Source organism: Jaculus jaculus, chromosome 11 (assembly GCF_020740685.1).
Source record: "Jaculus jaculus isolate mJacJac1 chromosome 11, mJacJac1.mat.Y.cur, whole genome shotgun sequence".
In the NCBI taxonomy this organism is placed as follows: Eukaryota; Metazoa; Chordata; class Mammalia; order Rodentia; family Dipodidae; genus Jaculus; species Jaculus jaculus.
The window spans coordinates 81,312,108-81,334,526 of record NC_059112.1 but is presented as its reverse complement, the minus strand read 5'-3'; the positions used below and the strand labels follow the sequence as shown (position 1 = coordinate 81,334,526).

The window sequence follows — 22,419 nt, the reverse complement described above, 5'->3', positions numbered from 1 at the left end:
GTATAATGCATCTTCCGCACAGATGTCCTCATCCTAATCTGTGGATCTTGTGGCTATATCACCTTATATGGCAAAGTGTGTTTTTCAGAGGTGCTAAAGGCAGGGATCTTGAGATGAAGAGATTCTCCCAGATTAAATTGTGGGCTCAATATGTCCACAAGGGTCTTATAAGAGGCAAAGCCAGCCATGGTGGCACTTGACTGTAATCGAGCTGAAGAGGATGAGGCAAGATGGTCCAGAATTTATGGCCACCTCAGGCTACATGTTAGACCTGGGGACATAGCTTAATAGAATGTTTGCCTAGCACGCTCAAGGCCCTGGGTTTGATCCTCAGTAAGAAAGGAAGGGAGGAAGAGACGGAAGGAGAAAGGGGGGGCAGGATGTTAAAGAGGAGAGATGCTACATTTCTGGCTTTCAAGACACAGAATACTAGTCAAGAACCAGATACTTTTTTTTTTAATTTTTATTTATTTATTTATTTGAGAGAGACAGACACAGAGAGAAAGACAGATAGAGGGGGAGAGAGAGAATGGGCACGCCAGGGCTTCTAGCCTCTGCAAACGAACTCCAGATGCATGCGCCCCCTTGTGCATCTGGCTAACGTGGGACCTGGGGAACCGAGCCTCGAACCGGGGTCCTTAGGCTTCACAGGCAAGCGCTTAACCGCTAAGCCATCTCTCCAGCCCAAGAACCAGATACTTCTAAATGACCTCTAAATCATCCAAGCTTGAAAGGCCAAGGAAACAGCGCCCTAGGAATCTAGTTGGTGCTTGTCTCTTGGCTGTGAAGACATGCTAAGATGGGCGTGCAGCCCAAATGGATATAGACAGCTTCTGGAGCTCAGAACAATAAGATGACACGTGGCGTGAAGGTGCCAAGTTGGACAATCTTTAATCAGAACACCTTAGTATCTCCTCATTTCAGAATTGCCTCTAAAATCTCAAGTCAGAACTTTAACTAAAAGACATCTTAGGTGCCCCTACGAATGCAAATCACAACCAGCGATGTTATAGTAAAAAGGGTAAGTCACTGCTAGTCAGAGTTCACTCCAGGAACGAAGCCAATAATATATATGCATATATGATAAAAGATCTATTGGACTGGTTTCCATAGCAGGGCTGGGTAGTTCAACAGTGGCTATCTGTACACTGGAGAGGCAGAGAGTTCACAATTCTGGAGCCAAACACCTCAGTGACCCCAATCTCATGCTGAAAGCTTGGAAACTCCCTGGAGAGTGGCCAACATTGCATCCACACTGAAGGGCCAAACAAGCAGGAGTCTGATGACAGCAGATAGCAATGGACTATCTATCACTCCAATCAGAAAGAGACGTGCTGCCTTCCTCCCATTTCCCTTCTTCCCCTAGGCAGTTTGCCCATTTGAGGGGCCTGCCCCGACTCAGGACAGGTCTTTCCTGCTGTCACTGTCCGAGGCTTCAGTCCTGTCTGGAAACGCTCCCAGAGATAGGCAGGTGCTTTCCTACCTATCTCTTAATCCAGTCAGCTTGACAATTCAGGCCAGCCACCACAGTCACCTTCACAATTTTCTAAATGAGAAAACAGAGCCCTCAGCTAACAGTGGCTTACGCAATCTAGATCTTAACCACAACTTGTCCCATCAGTCAGGGACAAACCTTGGGTCTCTTGGTCCACAGTGTTACTCGTGTGCATTGGCCAGTATGTCGTGCATGGGCTTTTCATAGCTTTAACTTGAAAACCCCCTATATGTTTTAGAGGTAACCTATAGGTGAGCTGATCATCTCTTCAATAACTTCTGTGTGACGTCAAACCACACTTACCTGGAATGCTTAGGAAATACATTTTAGCTCACTAGCTTTCCTGGCTAACCAAATGCCCACTAGAGAAATATTGCTATGTCTTTCTTCCATTCAGAGGTTTTCTAAATGTCAATGTTTTGTTCTGTTTTCATAAGGAAAGTCTTGAACTTTGGGTTTGATCTGGGGCTTTTTAAAATTATCAAATCTCTCCTGTTCCTAAGCCACCATTTGGGGACATGGATGACTGTTTGTTGTTGCTGTTTGCTTGTTTGTTTGTTTTTTCCAAGGAAGAGTTTCACTCTAGCCCAGGCTGACCTGGAATTCACTAGGCAGTCTCAGGCTGGCTTCAAACTCACAGGGATCCTCCTACCTCCACCTCCCGTGTATTGGGATTAAAGGTGTAAACTACCATACTCTGCAGAGAGAGAATGGGCATACAGGTCCTTGAGCCCCTGCAAACTCCAGATGCCTGTGCCACTTTGTGCATCTGGCTTTACGTGGGTACTGGAGAATCGAACTTGAGTTGTTAGGCTTTGTAGGCAAGTGCCTTAACTGCTGAGCCATCTCTCCAGCCCTGGGCTCACCTTTCTAAAGCAACTTATGCAGATAGGCTGCTTCACAGACAACCTGCATTCAAACATCATCCCCTTGGCACCTTCATGACAGTTCTACAAGGTGCCCATCACAACTTGAGCATCCCTACTCTGAAAATCCAAATTCCAAATTGCTCCAGAGTCTAAAACTTTTTGAGCACCAATATGGTACCGTAAGTAGACAATTCCATACCTGATCACACACTATATGGGTGGCAGCCAAAACACAGGGCCAACATTGTATAAATTACTTTTGGTCTTTGCGTGTAAGTTGCATATGAAATACAAATGAATTTCATGCTTATGCTTCAGTCCTGTTTCTAAGATATCTCACTACATATATGTAGAGGTTCCAAAATCTGAAAAAAATCGGAGTCTAAAGTAGTTCTGTTCCAAGCATTTTGGATAAGGAATACTCAACCCATATTAGTTTCATCTTTTCATCCATATTTCTTCATCTTTCAGATGAAGAGAAAGAAACTGCAGCAGAGAGATTGTGAAGGGCTTCCCCAACGTCAGAAAGAGGCCACAATCCAAACCACATTGTTTTGACTTTGAAACCCAGGCTCTCTGTAGAAAGAGAGGGTTTGGTGATCTTTGTGAATCTCCCCCAACCTCAATATACACCTGGATGTCAGTCAAGAACCCAGCAGGAAGCCCATGACATCCTCAAATACAGTACTCTAATGGAGATTAGTGAAGAGAACTATCTATGAAGGTGTAGGCATAAAATATAATTGCAGGGGCTGGAGACCTAGGTTCTTCCCTCTGCTCAAAAGGACAAGGGGAAAGAGGAACTGCAGAACAAGAGAAAGGCACCATATGGAGAAGCCACCTGGCAGGATGTCTGGCCTAACGGATGGACGCAGCCAACCCTCACTGACCTTGGAGGGGTGGCTGTGGAACAAACATGTAGCCTCCCTCCTGCCCACCTTTCTGATCCCTTGCAGGTCCACTTCACACTGACCAGTCCAGCCAGAGAGCAAGAGAGCTTGTAATATTCTGACCAGCTTCCTGGCCCACAGCTGGCAGTGTGGTGAGAGGCTCTGGAAAGACAAACAAAGGACACCCACTCCTCTGAAAGCTACCGTTGTCTAAATTTCCGATAGTGTGTTTCTTACAGTAATTACTGAAGAAAATATTTTTATTTATTTATAAGCAGAGAGAGATTGAGATACAGACAGAGAGAATGGGTGTGTCAGGGTCTCCAGCCACTGCTAATGAACTCTAGATATATGTACCATTTTGTGCATCTGGCTTTACAGATTCTTTATAGGTACTGGGGAATCAAACCTGGGTCATTAAAGAGGCTATGGGACAACCTCAGGTGTTATTTCTCAGGCAGCCATTTACAATTTGCCTGTGTGTGTATATGTATGCACATGGGTATGTGGATGCACACACACGTGGAGGCCAGAGGTTGACATTGAGGGTCTTTCTCAATTCCATCTTATTTTGGAGACAAGGTCTTTCCCTGAACCTGGAGCTCATTGATTTAGCTAAACTACTTAGCCAGGGAGCCTCCTGTACCCACCTTCCCAGCCCTGGGCCTACAGGCACATGCTACCATGCCTGGATTTTCATGGATGCTAAGGATCTAAACTCAGGTCTTCATGTTTGCACAGCAAGTACTTTGCTGACCAATCTACCTTTCCCAGCCTCTGTCCACCACTTTTGAGGTAGGATCTCTCGTCCTGGAGCTCACCAAGTAGGCTCTCCTCCTGTCTCCATTTCTCTAGCCCTGAGATTATAGGCACATACCATCATGCCTAGCTTTCTTTACATAGATTCTGGAAATGAAACCCGGGTCCTTGTGCCTGCAAGACAAGCACTTAGCCTTGAGTTATCTCCCCAGACATTATCTTGAGAACATTTTCACAACAGTTCTTGCCAGATGCATACACAGACAATATTCTCTGCCAGCAAGAGGCAAGAAAGGGAAACTACTTTTTAGGTTGCAATACTGTCCCAGACCAAGATTAATCATCCTCATTGTTTGTTTGTTTGTTTGTTTTTTAATGGGGAATTGTTTACTTGAAGCAAACAAAGATGAACTAACTGATTTCTGTTTTTTTATGCTTGGTGTCTGGAGCAGATGAGCTTTTAATTTAAACTGGCCATTAAAGGAAATCGATGTTCACATCTTTAGAGAATCAATTGCAGAAGAGCAGGAATGAACACATCAGATGTTCTCAAACCTGCGCACCTCAGGTGGGTAGGTTTCTGCCCATTCATGGGGGGAAAAGAAGCTTCAAAAGAAAACTGAGTATGATGGCACACAGCTAAACCCCAGGATTTGGAAAATGGAGGCAAGAGGATCAGGAGTTCAAGGTCAGCCCCAGTTATATAGTGAATTTGAGGCCAGCCTGGGCTATGAGACCTTGTCTCAAAAATAGAAGAATAGGGCCTGGAGGGATGGATTAACAGTTAAGCACTTTCCAGTGAAGCCAAAGGACCCCTGTTTGAGGCTTGATTCCCTAGGACCCACATTAGCTAGATGCACAAGGGGGCTCACGCATCTGGAGTTTGTTTGCAGTAGCTGGAAGCCCTAGCATGTTCATTCTTTCTCTCTCTCTCTCTCTGCCTCTTTCTCTCTCTGTGTGCCAAAATAAAACTAAAGAAAGAAAGAAAGAATAGGGGTGGGAGAGATGGCTCAGCAGTTAAGGTATTTGCCTACAAAGCCTAATGACCTGAATTTGATCCCCCAGTACCCACATAAAGCCAGGTGCACAAAGTGGTACATGTATCTGGCATTCATTTGTAGTGGCTAGAGGCCCTGATACAACCATTCACTCACTCACTCTCTCTCTCTCTCTCTCTCTCTCGATCCCCTTGCAAATACATATAAAAATGTTTTTTAAAAAAATAGGAAAATACATTGCTTTACCTAGTACATAGTCATTCAGGGCTCAGTGATATTATCATCACCACCACTCACATGTCCCTTCCTAGGATAGTGTGACTCACTGCCTCCTATGGGAGAAATATACATCCCATCCACCAGTATCAAGCTTGGTCAGATTACTTACTTTAGCCCAGTAGAGGGTGAGTGTAAATACCTCTTGCCACCAGAAACAGAAGAAACATTTCACATCTGTAGTAGTCCCTTGACCCTGACCTGTGCCCTCAAAAAAAAAAAAAAAAAAAAACAGTATGCATCAAATGGTCATTGTTCCCTCAGCCTGGCTCCCAGAGTAAGAAGATGCATGCAATAGACCCACAGCGCAGATTCACAAAAAGGCACAAAACCAGCCATAGCCTATGGATCTCCATAGCAAGAGATCAATGCCATTGTGTAACCTACTGAAATTTCAAACTGTGCCTTAGCCCTGCAAAAGTTTATTGATAGTCAACAACTTTTTTAGAGACATAAAAAGGAAGAGTAGTGCACGCCTTTAATCCCACCACTCGGGAAGCAGAGGTAGGAGGATCCACTGTGAGTTCGAGGCCACCCTGACACTACATCGTGAGTTCCAGGTCAGCCTGGGCTAGAGTGAGACCCTACCTCAAAAAAAAAAAAGCAAAAGGAAGAGTAATCAACAAAAAGGAAGCTGAGTGGCATGACCTCTTTTGCATATCTAATGGAGGTGGCTGTTATCAATTCAAACTGTACTTTAAAAGCATTCCAAGCAAAACAAGGTCATCTGAATCTGAGAGCAAGCATTTAGCAACGAACACATCAGCAAATGGAAAATCAGGAACCCTATTGTTGAAGCTAATTGTATGTGTGAGTGAATTTGTCAAGCGCCAGCACTGTATAATTTGGGTGGAGCATGCTCATGCCCATGCATGTGAACACACATGCATGCATACACATATACACACATACATACATACACATGCAGGGCCAGACTAATCGAAAACATGTCCCTTCCCACTCTTTCATCAACAGTAATAAACTGTGGTGTAGCCAAGCAGAACAAACTAGAACATGTTATATAAGACTCCAAGATACATGGCGGTTTCCTTCAAAAACTTGAAGGTTGGGGGCTGGAGGGATGGCTTAGCGGTTAAGGCATTTGCCTACATAGCCAAAGGACCCTGGTTCAATTCCCCAGGACCCACGTTAGCCAGATGCACAAGCGCGCACATGGCTGGAGTTCGTTTGGAGTTTGTTTGCAGTGGCTGGAGACCCTGGTGTGCCCATTTTCTCTTTCTCTCTCTCTCTCTCCCTCCCTCCCTCTTTTTCTGTCAAATAAATTAATTAAAACAAAATATTTTTAAAAATACCAAGTCAAATTTAAAAAAGAAGAAACTTGAAGGCTGGGCTGGAGAAGTGGCTCAGCAGTTAAAGGTGCTTGCTATCAAAGCCCGCTCTTCCAGGTTCGATTCTCTCGTGCTCACATAAAGCCAGATGCACAAAGTGGCACATGTGTCTGGAGTTTCTTTGCAGCGGTAAGAGGCCCTGGTGTGCCCATGTTCATTCATTCTCTCTCTCTTTCTCTGTCTCTCTCTCTCCTGGGGGACCACCATATCCTAAACACCTGCCAGTGTGTTAGTGTCCTGGGAACAAAGAGTCAAGGGTAGAGAAGAAGGAATGAAGGTATAAAAATGCAAAGGTTCGAGTAAAGGTATTATTGGTGAGCACTGAGCCAGTGGAAACGCAGTGGGATTTCCAAGTTCCTGTGTTCAGAACAAGAAATTGGACAGACACATATGGATAATAGCAGAGACCGTTTATTTGGAAAGATTATACTTCCAAGACAGGAAGTGGCCTAGAGCAGAGAGAGAGCTAAGAAGCTCATTGGTGTTCATGACCCACTGGAGTGGGACTTTTGTAGGTCATTTATGTAGCATTTGTGGTTTTTGCACATGGTTTATTCAGCATGTCTCAGCTTGGGGAGGTGGGGGGTTGAGGATCCAATCTTCCCTTCTGCCAACTGGTTTCTTTCATGTGCCAATTTTTACTTCACTCTCAGCTACACTGGCCCCAGGAGCCCCTAGAGATGAGGAAACACAGGAGAGGAGAAAGGCAGTCTCTATGGGCTTAGGCAAGATAACCAAGTGTTCCATCAGTGAAAGTGCCATATTGTACACAATCAGGAAAAGTCCAGAGAGGGGCGTTTCAACAGCAAAAGCCCTAAATAAGGATGGGACAGTGCACCAAGAGCTCTCAAAGAACTCCCTGGTGGAGATGAGAGGGAGGTGGGCAGAGAAGACAAAAAGGCCTGGTCAGGGCATGGAGCAGGATGACACTGGCCTTGGTCCTTGGGATTCATATGCCCCATACTATGCTAAGAGTTTACACCTGTTAGCCTCTATCTCTCCTCACCACAGCCCTGTAAGCGAGATGCCATTGTTATCCCACTGGAGAGATGGCAGAGCTGAAGCACAGAGGAGCTCTGATTCATTGAGCTAGTAAGTACAAAGCTAAAACTCAAGTCTAGGAAATTTAACTAAACCGTCATTTCTTTGCCTGGGGACATCGATTAAAAAATTCTGTAACAGTCATAATTGTCTAGCCACACCGGCCTCCATCCACCAGTGTTCCCAGCCGCCCGAGATGTGCCAGCAAAGACACCACTTCTATTCATGGGCCTTTCAGGACGGGATCTACATAATCCCTAGTCTATTTGCAAAATCAGGCAGCAGTGATTTGGGCTGTTTACTGTTTTGTTGACTCTCATTTCCCCCTTCTCTTCACCTCCAAAGGCCGGCTTCAACCTAACTCCATAATCCTACCTTTTCGGTAAACTTCTAAACCATAATCATTTCATCCTGAAACAAGCCTACTGTTGCCATGGTTACACTTGGATTTCCCCTGAGCCCTCACACATACCAGCAAATGCCACAGTGATGACTCTCCCCTCCGGAGGCCCTGTGAGCCTTAGCTAGAGCTGGGAAGTATTTTGAGAAAGTTGCATTAAAGTGCTAGAGAAAGCACAACATGCCTGTATTGCTCATCTTGGAAAGACAACAGCAATGAGTTTCTAAAACTATCTCTGATTAACATAATCTGGGGGGGGGTTAATGAATATGGATATTGTCAATAGTCACCTAGAAGCATGTTTTGTTTTTTTTTTTTTTGTACATTTTGTTCTTTCCAGTAAATTTCCTACCAAGAAACAAAATGCCCCAAGCCCCTGTTTGCATCAATCAAGCAAGAGCAGAGAGGGATTGCATGGAGGGAATTAAGCCAGGAATTCTGGCCTGCGCCCTTTGTTCTAGTTAATCATCCACATTTGCACCACCCTTTCTAGTTACCAGGACTGTGGAATGCAAGTGAAGCCGTTGTCTCTCCCTGATAAGCCTGTTTTGCTTCTCGGTGTCCTTTTGACAGTGTCTGATGAGGGCTAACCAGGACATCTCTCCTGGGGACAACTCCAGACAGCTCAGCATCCACAGCCCTCGCTTGCAAAGTAGGGCTGTCAAGAGACCCCACCACCTGCCCAGAATGGGAAAGGAAACAGAAAGTACTTGTGGGAGGGCCTCTGTGGCATAATGAGTCATTGTGCTGGCATGGAGCATAGGACTTCCACTCTGCTGGGGTAGAGCTAAAAAAAATTCCTTTTCTCGGGACTGGGGAGATGGCTCAGTGGATAAAGGGCTTGCCTCATAAGCATAAGGATGCGTGTTTGTAACCCCAGCACCCATGGCATGGCAGCCTACATTTATAATCCTAGTTCTTGGGAGACAAAGACAGGATAATCCCTAGGACTAGACTACAGTATCATTTAACTGGTAAATTCTAGGTTTATTGTGAAACCTTGTCTCAAAAAAAAATAAATAATAAGAAGGTAGAGGCTGGAGAGATAGCTCAGCTCTCAGCGGTTAAAGGTGCTTGCTTACAAAGCTTGATGGCCTGGGTTTGATTCCCCAGTACCCACCTAAAGCCAGATACAGAAGTGGATGTGTCTGGAGTTCATTTGCAGTGGCACGAGGCCCTGCCCGGGCATACCCATCCTATCTATGTCTCTGTCTCTTCTTGCAAATAAATTAAAAAATTTAAAAAGTAAGGTAGAAGCCGGGCATGGTGGCGCATGCCTTTAATCCCAGCACTTGGGAGGCAGAGGTAGGAGGATCGTTGTGAGTTCGAGGCCACCCTGAGACTCCATAGTGAATTCCAGGTCAGCCTGGGCTAGAGTGAAACCCTACCTCGAAAAACCAAAAAAAAAAAAAAAAAAGGTAGAGAGCATGAACACACATTAATGCCCTCCACACACAAATACGCACACCACGTGCACACATATATCCCTGTATGTAGCCACGCCTCTGCCAAGTTAAGTCAGAATTCCGGGGTAGGGCACATGCACCAGTTTCCACAAGCTTCCTGGATGGAGATGGAAAGCCACTAGAAATGAGTCTAAAGATGGAAAAGCTATTCATGTCCCTCAAAGAGCTGACACTGAGGCCATTTACATTGACTATGGCCGTGTCAGCTATGAGGCTGATGGAGGATTTGATGGTTCAGAAGGGGGTCCCACAAGTTTATGAACCCAATTTTTAGTTGGTGTCCTCTCTTTAACAAAGAGTTGATAAAGATGGGCTCAATAAGGATAATTTATGAATTATTAAGTTTATTTGGGGAGAAATCACAAATTGTGGGGGTTTTTTAGGGAAATTGGGATCTAGGAAGAAGGCTAGAGCAGAGTCATAAGCCCATGGGAAGTGGGACACACACAGCCACGTGGAAAACAGAGGTTCGTTCAAGGGCGCTGCCTGGGGCAGAGCCACAAGCATGTAGAGGAGAGAGCCTAGGTGCTCATGGGTGACGTAGAGAGAACACCTCCCTGAGCTTGCCCATGGAAGAAAGCAAAGAGGAAAATGGTGGTGGCTTAAGGAGGAATAGCACAGAGAAAATATCAAAGCAGAGACAAAGAAATTTAGAGGATAAATGTTACCCTGAGTTTAAAGAAATTACACACGGAACAGGCCCAGAGTTAGGGAAAGCACCCACATGGTAGACCTAGAGTGTAAGGGAAAAATACACACGTGGTAGATTCAGAGACCAGAGGAAGATCATACGTGCAATTAAAGTGAGAAGTGACCCCGACGTATAAAGCAAAGGCAAGCAGAAAAATCACCCAGACCAGGAAGCAGACTTCTGTTCTCCCCACCCCCACCGCCACTTTCCGGGATCCCTGTGACCAGTGTGAGGAGAGGCAAAGAGAGGGTCAAAGAAGGTCAAAAGCAGCCTTTATAGTTGACTGAAAATGTATTGGGGGGCTGGAGAAATAGCTTAGCAGTTAAGATGCTTGCCTACAAAGCCTAAGGATCAGGGTTCAACTCCCCAGAGCCCATATAAGCCAGATGCATATGGTGGTACATACATTTGGAGTTTGTTTACAGTGGATAGAGGCCCTGGCACATCCATTCTCTCTGTGTCTCCCTCTCTTCCTCTCTCTCTCTCTCTCCCTAATTAAGTAATTTAAAATATAAGAAAATGTATTCTTTCATTAGATTCAGGGATGCAAAGGGAAGAGCTGATGGATTTGTAGATTTGAAGGGGCAGGCTTTAGGGCCAGCCCACCAGGCCACCAGTGTAGACTGTGGGTGGCTGCAGGCACTGCAGCTGGTGTGGATGAGTCTCTTGGAAAGACAAGAGTTCCATTCCTGCCTAGAGTTCCACTCGTGCCAGGGCAAGGTGGCATCGGTTCTCTCTGAGCCTCTCAGTTCCTGACTGATACAGCCTAAAAGAAGCGAGCCTTCTCCTATTTCTCCTTATTTCGCTTTCAGGACTAGTTCTTTGCTCCACCAGCAGGAGGCCCTCTGTGACCCTCCTCCTTCTGTACAGGCAACCTCCTGCAGCTGCTGTGGAAGTTCGAAGCTTCTATTCACCCGCCAGCCTCTCTCGGCAGCAGGTCCAATTACTACTCACCTTTGTCCATCTGCCCAGCCCAGGACTACTGTCAAGGGTAGCTCAGGCCATGATGCTTCACCTGCGCTTTGCGCAGCAGCTCCAGCAGCTAGGCATGCCAATGATCACCTCCCCTGTACTGGGACTACAGGTGTGCACCTCCTCCACGTTGACATTTTATACAGATTGTAAGGCTCAAACTCGGGTCCTTATGTTTATGACACAAGCACAAGCCTGCTAAACAAGTGTGTCGCCTCCATCACCCTGTTTTATTTCCCCCAAAGCCTGTGTTAAGTGGTGAGGGCTGACAGGCATCACAGTCTCAATGGCTGAAGCAACAGAACTGGGGTCCCACTTAGGGAGGCTGAAAGCCAGTATGGAGGTGTTGCAGGGTAGGCTCTGTCTGAGGACAGTGAGGAGAAATCTGTTCACGCCTCCTTTCCAGCCTCTGGTCATCCTTGAAACAGGTCCTCGGCTTGAAGGACCTCACCCCAATCCCTGCCTTCATAATCACAGGGCGTTCCTCTTATTCACATGTCTGTGTTCAACTTTCTACCTTTAAAGAAAAATAGATTTGCCAGGTGTGGTGGCTCAAGCCTTTAATCCCAGCCCTGGGGAGGCAGAGGCGGCAGATCACCGTGAGTTCAAGGCCACCCTGAGATTACATAGTAAATTCCAGGTAAGCCTGGAACCCTACCTCAAAAAAAAAAGGTTAGTTATATTTATTTTAAATTTTTTTTTAAATTTTTTATGTATTTATTTGAGAGCGACAGACACAGAGAGAAAGACAGATAGAGGGAGAGAGAGAGAATGGGCGCTCCAGGGCTTCCAGCCTCTGCAAACAAACTCCAGACGCGTGCGCCCCCTTGTGCATCTGGCTAACGTGGGACCTGGGGAACCGAGCCTCGAACCGGGGTCCTTAGGCTTCACAGGCAAGCACTTAACCACTAAGCCATCTCTCCAGCCCTATTTTAAATTTTTTACAGAGGTTATGGTCTTATATCACCCCTGCCCCACTTTCCTTGAGGGCTCTCCTCAATAGGGTTGTTAGGTTAATAAGGTCTCGGTCAATCTGTGCCCCAGGATTTTTCTATCCGCCCTGTGGCTCTTAGAGTCTTGCAACCCCCTCTTCTGCTATGGTCCCTGAGTCTTGGTGGGTCTTTAGCAGTCTGGTTTACTGTTCAGCTCCCTGTAGTCTCTGGTTTTCTGATTCGGTGTGGTCTGATCGACTCTGGGATCTGCAGCCATGCTCCTGGAGGCGGGAGGCAGACTAGCGGCGGGGCCAGTGCTCAGGTCACAGCCGCCTCTGCGGCTTCTCCTGGGCCACAGCAGAGGTGGTAGAGGTGGCACCTCCTGTGGTAGGTAGTCGGCTATCTTTTCCTGTCATATTGATGGATCTTGGATCTCCTGAGTTTTGTCTGCTGTTAAAAAAAAAAAAAAAAAATAGATTCTCCAACCAAGAGTGAGATCAGCTTGGATTAAAGGGATATGTGTAATTATTTGAGAGGGGTTTAGTGTGTAATCCCACCCTTCTTCTCCAGGACGGGACACTACTGATAATGGGTTAGGGCCCCACCATACTCCAATATAAATGACACCATCACACTTAACTAACTACAGCTGCAATGACCCTCTTCTCAAATAAGGTGCAATTTTGCAATAATAGGATTGGGAATTCCACTTCTGAACTTGGGGGGCGTGGGGAGACACACCCTGCCCATAACAAGGCCCTTATCCCTCTTTGGGATGAACTGTGTTCTCTAGTTGGCATTTGTATTATCTTGTCTCTGCTCAGCAAATGTAATTGCAGGAGGGAGGAGCACGGACAAAGCAGGTGGAGACAGTGGGTAGGCTGTCACAGAGAAGATGCTAAGCACATCTGGAATGAATGAACAAAGTAAAACTAAAAAGAACATATTAAAATTTTTTTCTTAACTATCAAGATGGGAAAATATTTATACATATGTTAAGCAAAATAAGGAAGTTTTAAGTCAGAATAAACAGTATCATTCTATTTATGAAAAACACATGTGCATATCCATACAAATCAATGTATACATACATCTATGTGGAAAAGAGTCTAAAATAACATAAATCAAGGATAAGTAATACCACTAGTGAAAAGTATCTTATTTCTTTATTTTTTCATAATTTATGTTGTATAATTTTCCATAATAAATATGCAATTCCTTTGTAATAAGAAAATCAGAGCCTAGTATGGTGGCATACGCCTTAAATCCCAACACTCAGGAGACAGAGGTAAGAGGGTCACTGTGATTTTCAGGCCACCCTGAAAATACATAGTGAGTTCCAGGTCAGCCTGGGCTACAATGAGACCCTACCTTGAAAAAGCAAAAATAAATAAACAAATAGAAGAAGTTTCAGAAAACAAAAGCTCAAACCTCCTCTCCTGTGGTGCAATGTGGATGTCCTCCATCTCTGGTGTGGATGTCCTCCATCTCTGGTGTGGATGTCCTCCATCTCTTGAGTGGATGTCCTCCATCTCTGATGTGGATGCCCTCCATCTCTTGAGTGGATGTCCTCCATCTCTGATGTGGATGCCCTCCATCTCTGGTGTGGATGTCCTCCATCTCTGATGTGGATGTCCTCCATCTCTGATGTGGATCTCCTCCATCTCTGGTGTGGATGTCCTCCATCTCTGGTGTGGATGTCCTCCATCTCTGATGTGGATGTCCTCCATCTCTGGTGTGGATGTCCTCCATCTCTGGTGTGGATGTCCTCCATCTCTGATGTGGATGTCCTCCATCTCTGATGTGGATGCCCTCCATCTCTTGAGTGGATGTCCTCCATCTCTGGTGTGGATGTCCTCCATCTCTGATGTGGATGTCCTCCATCTCTGATGTGGATGCCCTCCATCTCTTGAGTGGATGTCCTCCATCTCTGGTGTGGATGTCCTCCATCTCTGGTGTGGATGTCCTCCATCTCTGGTGTGGATGTCCTCCATCTCTGATGTGGATGCCCTCCATCTCTTGAGTGGATGTCCTCCATCTCTGGTGTGGATGTCCTCCATCTCTGGTGTGGATGTCCTCCATCTCTGATGTGGATGTCCTCCATCTCTGATGTGGATGCCCTCCATCTCTTGAGTGGATGTCCTCCATCTCTGATGTGGATGTCCTCCATCTCTGGTGTGGATGTCCTCCATCTCTGGTGTGGATGTCCTCCATCTCTGATGTGGATCTCCTCCATCTCTGATGTGGATGTCCTCCATCTCTGATGTGGATGCCCTCCATCTCTTGAGTGGATGTCCTCCATCTCTGGTGTGGATGTCCTCCATCTCTGGTGTGGATGTCCTCCATCTCTGATGTGGATGCCCTCCATCTCTTGAGTGGATGTCCTCCATCTCTGGTGTGGATGTCCTCCATCTCTGATGTGGATGTCCTCCATCTCTGGTGTGGATGTCCTCCATCTCTGATGTGGATGTCCTCCATCTCTGGTGTGGATGTCCTCCATCTCTGGTGTGGATGTCCTCCATCTCTGATGTGGATCTCCTCCATCTCTGGTGTGGATGTCCTCCATCTCTGGTGTGGATGTCCTCCATCTCTGGTGTGGATCTCCTACATCTCTGATGTGGATCTCCTCCATCTCTGATGTGGATGTCCTCCATCTCTGGTGTGGATGTCCTCCATCTCTGGTGTGGATGTCCTCCATCTCTGGTGTGGATGTCCTCCATCTCTGGTGTGGATCTCCTCCATCTCTGATGTGGATGTCCTCCATCTCTGATGTGGATGTCCTCCATCTCTGGTGTGGATGTCCTCCATCTCTGGTGTGGATGTCCTCCATCTCTGGTGTGGATGTCCTCCATCTCTTGAGTGGATGTCCTCCATCTCTTGAGTGGATGTCCTCCATCTCTGGTGTGGATGTCCTCCATCTCTGGTGTGGATGTCCTCCATCTCTGGAGTGGATGTCCTCCATCTCTGATGTGGATGCCCTCCATGTCTGGTGTGGATGTGCTCCATCTCTGGTGTGGATGTCCTTCATCTCCCATCCTAAACAGAAAGCTCTAGCAGAGGAAGGCCCACACCATGCAGTTCTGACCCTAACCCCATACTTGGCACTTCATAGGTACTCTGTATATGCTGGATGAATGTAAATTAAATAGTTACATTCATTTTCATATAAGACCTCATCCAAGGAGTTGGTCTAGCAACCTTCTGGTATTTGTGTGTCTATGTTTTAGTAATCTAAAGAGAAGAAACAAGAAGATGAAGATGAGGAAGAGAGAAGGCAGATGGGATGGTAGAAGCAGAGAGGGAGAAAAGAAGGATGAAAGAAGAGGAAGGACAGGAGTGCACACACGCAGAGCCTAGGAGGAAGCCTAACCAGAAGGGCTGTTGCCCAAACCCTGTGACCCAAGCTGCCACATTTCACCTGATTTTCTTAATTAGTTAGTGTTTGCAAAGCCTTCAGGAACAGTTAAGTGCTACATTAAGTGCTAAGTGGTATTAATTGATAATATTAATAAACTAGGTGTCATGGAATAGATCTGTAATCCTAGCACATAGGAAGATAATCAGGATCACAAATTTAAGGTCAGCCAGGCTACACAGCAAGAACCTGCCTCAAAAACAATTATAGTCATGGACTATGTAGCCAGGCACTTATTATGCATGTAAATACCCTGGGGTTATCAGTACAGTACTTGAAATTAATGCTTCACGATGCTTCAAACTTGACAAAGCTTCAGGCTTCCAAAGACAATAGCCATGAAATATGTGCATTTTCTAATTCAACCAAACACCAGCCTAATACCATGGTTCTCAACTCAATCAGGTCGAACATCCCTACTATAATAAATATGTTCTTATACATCTCTTTAGTAGCCTGAAGAAAAATCCATGGATAAACTTCTATATCTAACATCTGTATGAAAACGCAGAGGCATGTCCAGGTGAAGACTCGTGACAGATGTGCCAGTTCTCAGTGGCAGGCTGGCAGAGAGGTGCTTCCTGCATGTGAGGCACAGTACTGTGAGTGGCATTGCTATGGGAGCCTCGGTTTTCTTCCATGGTAAAAAAAAAAACTCCTCTGAAGATCCAAAGTAAATTAACTGCAACTTCTCGTCAACTCATTCTAGAGTTGCTTTCCTGGGATAGTCAACGTCCTTATAGAGTCAAAATATCCTGGGTGCTGATGCATAAAGCAGAACTGAATTCTGGGCACAGATCATCAATACCAAGATGAACACCTACACAAATGTCACACAGGCTCCTCGAGAGATGTGGGACAGTGCCCTGTATATTTATACTAGCAGCCCCATCCCCAAACACCAGTGCCACTCCTCACCACCTAATCTTTAAAAGAGAAAAAATACCCAAAACATTTGTTTTATTTGAAAGCCAAGTTCAAAACATCCCCTCATTTTAGATTAAAAAAAAAAAAAGAAATAATGTTTGTGCCTATTGTGTCCCCAAAGAATATGCCCAAGCATCACAAACAAGGTCCTGGCGAAACCAAACAAGAAGCACGTAAGAGTTGAGGCACAGAGGCTGAGATGACACCTCAGCTGGTAATGTACTTGCTATCCAAGCATGAGAGCCCGCATGTCATCCTGAGAACCAGATGTGGTGGTACATGTCATTCCAGTGCTAGAGAGGTGGAAGCAGGCGGATTCTTGGGGTTCACTGGCCAGCCAGCCCAGCCTAATTGGCAAGTTCAAGACCAATGAGCAGCCTTTTCTCAAAAAATGGTAGATGATATTCCTAAAGAACAATTCCTGAGGTTGTCTTCTGGTCTCCACATACACATGCGCACACATGGGACATGCTCACATACACATAAAAGTAAGTAATAAGGGCTGGAGAGATGACTTAGCGGTTAAGGCACTTGTCTGTGAAGCCTAAGGGCCCATGTTCACCTCTTCAGGTCCTACATAAACTAGACACACAAGGTGATGTAAGGTCGCACATACACGCAAAGTGGCACATGCATCTGGAGTGCAATTGCAGTGGCTGTAGGCCCTGGCCTCCAAGTCATGGTTCATTTCCCACGTGTCTTCATCATCTCCATTTTTTGTGTTTTTTCCCTGCAGATATCCATGCCCAAGGCAAGGCTGCTTTGGGTCCATTTGGACCTTTCCTGAAAAGACAAGCTCTACTCAGTGAGTTCCAAGACCATCCACTAAATCTGCTAGAGCCCTCTTCCATCAGCAGATCTTCTGTGAAAGTCCATTGCTAAAATGAGTGGCTTCCTGGCCTCACTGGACCCCCGGAGGGTGCAATGGGGGGCTGCCTGGTATGCCATGCACTCCCGGATCCTGCGCACTAAACCAGTGGAATCCATGCTAGAGGGAACTGGGGCTACCTCAGCGCATGGTACCAAACTGGCCCAGGTACTCACCACTGTGGACCTCATCTCTCTTGGAGTTGGCAGCTGTGTGGGCACTGGCATGTATGTGGTGTCTGGCCTGGTGGCCAAAGAAATGGCAGGACCTGGTGTCATTGTGTCCTTCATCATTGCTGCTGTTGCATCTATATTATCAGGTAAGTGTCTCAGGAGAAGGAAGGCCAGTGGCAAGGGGACTTGCTGGCCTGATTACTGCTCATCCTACTTTGCTAGAACATTTAGTGATAACCTTTATGATGTTGGTGGCAGTGATGTGACTTGTCTTTTTTCTTTCTGCCTTCACCACTAGGAAGATTGGGGCTGGGTTGCAACCCAATTGTAGCAGCTTCCATTTTCTTTGGATTTTTAATACAAATATCTATTCTAATACCTAGATAATGGCCAACTTCTCATTCATTCCCTGTTACATTCTAATGGCCCTATTTTTACTTTAACCTCCCCCTCGCTTTCATTGGAAGATGATTCAATGTCATAAGAGAATGGCAGACAATACAATTAGGATAGGCAGAACGACAAAATAGCAAGTCAATAACTCTGAAATTATTGGGATTTGATAAGCTTAAAACTGGCATTGTGTATCCCAAGGAGAAGAAAGCCAGGCTAGGAGATTGAAAACTACTGTAAGAATCAAAACAAATACCAGACTGGAGAGATGGCTTAGTGATTAAGGGACTTGCCTACAAATCCTAAGAACTCATGCTCAACTCTCCAGGTCCCACATAAGGCAGATACACAGTGATGCAAACGTGCAAGCTCACACATACACATAAGGGGGTACACATGTCTGGAGTTTGATTACAGTGGCTGGAGGCTCTGGCACGCCAACTGTCTCCCTCCCTCTCTCTCTCTCTCTCTGTCTCTCTCATTCTCATAAAAAAAAAGGCCAGTCTGTTGGGCTTGCCTCAACAACAAAAACTTCCCATCTGGTTAAGCACTTCAGTGGCCTGATCCTCTCCAGAGAGGTCTAGTAGCCCCTGCTTGTCCTTTGAGCCAGAGTCATGAAATTTATTGTTTAGGGGCTGGGCAGATAGCTGAGTGGGTAAAGTACTTGCCTTATAAGAACGAGGACCTGACTTCAATACTCAGACCTACATAAAAACGTCATATATGATAGTGCACACTTACAATCGCAGTAATGCAGAAATGAAAAAGAAAGATCCTGGGGACTCACATGCAGCCCATCTAGTCTAATTGGCAAGTCCCAGGCCAATACGAAACCCTGTCTTTAAAAACAAAAAAAAAAAGAGGTGGGCAGCATAGTTGAGGAATGATACCCAAGGTTATCCACTGGCTTACACACACACACACATGTGCAGACTAAGAAAACAAAACATTGTGTAAACGTAAGGTGCTGGGGTGACTGCCCAGTGGCACTCACCACTCAAACCCGAGTACCCAAGTTTGATCCTCAGACCCCCACATAAGAAGCCAGAAGCCTCAGCAGGTCTCTGTAATGTTGGCGCTCTGATAGGGACATCCCAGGTGGGAGGTGGAGGGAGGTGGAGACAGGAGAATTCCCCGGAAGCTCTTGGTGAGTACAGCAAAGAGAACAGCAGCAGAATGAGACAGAGACACCCTGCCTCAAGTGTGGTAGAACAGTGAGGACAGACCCCAAAATTGTCCTCTGACCTCCACAGCGCACTGTGGTGTGCTCATGCCCTCACTCACACACATGGACACATACACACACATGCTCTACACACACAAAGTTTTTAAACGTTTTATTGGCAACTTCTATAAGTGTAAACAATATGCATGATCATAATCCCCTCCCACCGTCCTTCCTTTTCCCTCTCCCTCTACTGAGTCTCTTCTTCTCTCGAATTAGGGTCTCTTCTGTTTTGATGTTCTCCTTTTTTCCCTCCTATTATGCAGGTCTTGCACACATTAATTTTTTTTAAGTTTTAAAGTAAGGTGCCAAGGCATACATGTTGGCAATCTGTGAAGCGGCTCTCCTATTCCCTCCCCTCCTCTTTATTTTTATTTATTTACTTGCAAGGAGAGAGAGAGAGAGAGAATGAGCACCTCTAGCCACTAAAAACAAACTCCAGATGCATGCATCACTTTATGCATCTGGCTTTACATGTGTTCTGGGGACTTGAACCCAGTACACATGAGCACCTTAACCACTAAGCTACATCTACAGCCCCCCTCCCTCCTCTTCTCTAGAGCTGCAATCCACAGTATCTTCCTCTACTGACAAAATATTATTTTTTCATGAATTCATAGGTCTCCAAAGTATTATGGAGCCAGGGAGATGGCTCAGTCAGAAAATGCTTGCCACACAAGCATGAGGACCTGAGTTTGGCTCCCCAGCACTGATGTAAAAAAAATTAGCATGGGCTGGAAATATGGCTCAGCGGTTAAGGCACTTGCCTGCAAAGACTAACAACCTGGGTTATATTCCCCAGTACTCACATAAAGCCAGATGCATAAAGTGGGCGCAGGCATCTGGAGTTCTTTTGCAGTGGCTCAAGGCCCTGGTGCACCCATATTCTTTCTTTCTCTCCTTGCAAATAAATGAATAAAATATTTCTTAAAAAATCTTGGCATGGGCTGGAGCGATGGCTTAGCGGTTAAGCGCTTGCCTGTGAAGCCTAAGGACCCTGGTTCGAGGCTCAGTTCCCCAGGTCCCACGTTAGCCAGATGCACAAGGGGGCGCACGTGTCTGGAATTCGTTTGCAGAGGCTGGAAGCCCTGGCGCGCCCATTCTCTCTCTCTCTCCCTCTGTCTTCCTCTCTGTGTCTGTCGCTCTCAAATAAATAAATAAAATTAAAAAAAAAAATCTTGGCATGGTTGGGCTAAAGAGATGACTTAGCGGTTAAGCGTTTGCCTGTGAAGCCTAAGGACCCCGGTTCAAGGCTCGATTCTCCAGGACCCACGTTAGCCAGATGCACAAGGGGGTGCACGCATCTGGAGTTCGTTTGCAGTGGCTGGAGGCTCTGGCACGCCCATTCTCTCTCTCTCTCTCTCTCTCTCTCTCTCTCTTTCTGTGTTTGTCACTCTCAAATAAATAAACAAAAATGAACAACAACAACAAATTTTTTTAAAAAATCTTGGCATGGTGGTGCATGTCTGTAATCCCAGCACTGAGGAGGTGGTGACTGGAGGATCCCTAGGCTTGCTAGCTAGTCAGTCTAGCAGAATCTGTAAATTACAAGTTCACTGAGGGATCCTGTCTTAAAAAAAAAAAAAAAAAAAAAGATGGAGAATGACAGAGGAAGGCACCTGACATCAACCTCCAGCCTCCACATACATGTACCACACATACCAAGACATACATACACAAAAATAAATGGAAGTGTTATCACTGTAAAATAGATTAGAGATGGCAGGGCAAAGGGCAGACATCTGACTAAATGGCATATGACAGATACCTAAGACCCTTGCCCAGTTAATGAGCACTACACAACTTTCTCTAGACCATTCTAGATGGACTCAACCCTGAGACCATAACAGTCCTTGTGTGTGCATCACCTGGGTCTCATCTTCCACATGCTATACAATATATAGAAACCAGTTACATCCTGAGAGCCTGCCCTGTCCTCAGCACTGTATCATCTGTACCTTTTCAATGCTTGGATCAAAAACGCAGAATCAGCCAACCAGGGGTGGCTAAATCCAGTTTGGACCAGCTGCCTAGACTCCTGATGTTTCATACCTCTTTATAATCTCACCATCAAGTGATATCACACATTGTTGAATCAGCTATGGTGGAACTATGTGTTTGATGCTAACATTGCTGTTGATTTTTGAGGAATTGTTGTTAGATATTTACCTGGCCATCATGGGCCCTGACATTGCCTAGTAACTTGTGACCACTGCACCAGGCGCCAGAAGTAAAACACCTGCCTCTCCCCGTCTATGTACGCTCCCATCCTTAGCACGTCTCCAGACTTTATATCTGACTCATCTCATCTCCCTGCTGAGGCCAGCCAGAATCCTCCTGAGCTGCAGCCAGAGCCAAAACCAAACTAATGGATGCTAACATTAGTGTATTTATAGCAGGTTTCTCCAACCAGGCCTCTCACTGCTATGATACTTGGTCACTAAAATAAGAAAAGTCTCATTCTCACCATCTTCTTTCTCCTCCCATATCATCCTGATATAGTCTCAAAGTTGACCAAACTTCACATGACTTCTCCATCCCACAATAACCAAGCTCTCCTTTATGTTCACTTTTGTTCATACATGGTCCTTTTCTCCTTCTGGCCATAATTAAAACCTGGCTGCCTGAAATACACTGAGTCTCTTCAGTTGTATGTTTAGCTCTGGCAATCATTACTGGGAATGAAGTAAAGAAGATGAGTGCCTGCCTTTAGCTCTTATGAAGCAGAGAGAGAAAGGAGTCATGAGGCTGAGGGTATTTGCAAGGGAAAAAGAGACCTTGTGGAATCACACAGAGAGGCTGAGAACGTGAGAGCAAGCAAGAGTGATGACAAGTCAGGAAAACTGGAAGATCAGCATACCTGAATAAAATGTCATAGTGAAGACTACCAATTTGTGTGCTAATGAAAATTAATAATACCTGGCCTGGTGGCGCACGCCTTTAATCCCAACACTCAACAGGCAGAGATAGGAGGATCACCATGAGTTCGAGGCCACCCTGAGACTATATAGTGAATTCAGGTCAGCCTGGGCTAGAGTGAGAACCTACCTCAAAAAAAAAAAAAGAAAATTAATAATAAAAATGAAAGAAAAGAAGGCTGGAGAGAGGAGTTAGCAGTTAATATGCTTGCCTGCAATGCCAAAGAACCCAGGTTTGATTCCCCAAGACCCGTGTAAACCAGATACACAAATTGGCATATGCAATCTGAAGTTTGTTTGCAGCAGCCAAAGGCCTTTGAGTGCCCATTCCACTTTCTCTCTCTCTCTCTCAAATAAATAAA

The 22,419-nt window shown here is 45.6% G+C and overlaps 1 protein-coding gene across 2 annotated transcripts in view; it reads left to right on the top strand.

Moving 5' to 3' along the window:
• The window catches only part of Slc7a14 (solute carrier family 7 member 14), a 162,697-nt gene that overhangs the window by 68,199 nt on the left and 72,079 nt on the right, over positions 1–22,419 (top strand). For both annotated transcript variants that reach the window (XM_045130361.1, XM_045130360.1), the window contains exon 2: positions 17,217–17,667. In XM_045130361.1, the coding sequence (XP_044986296.1) occupies positions 17,364–17,667 (304 nt within the window). In that variant the 5' untranslated portion in view covers positions 17,217–17,363. The remainder of the gene's footprint in view (positions 1–17,216; positions 17,668–22,419) is intronic.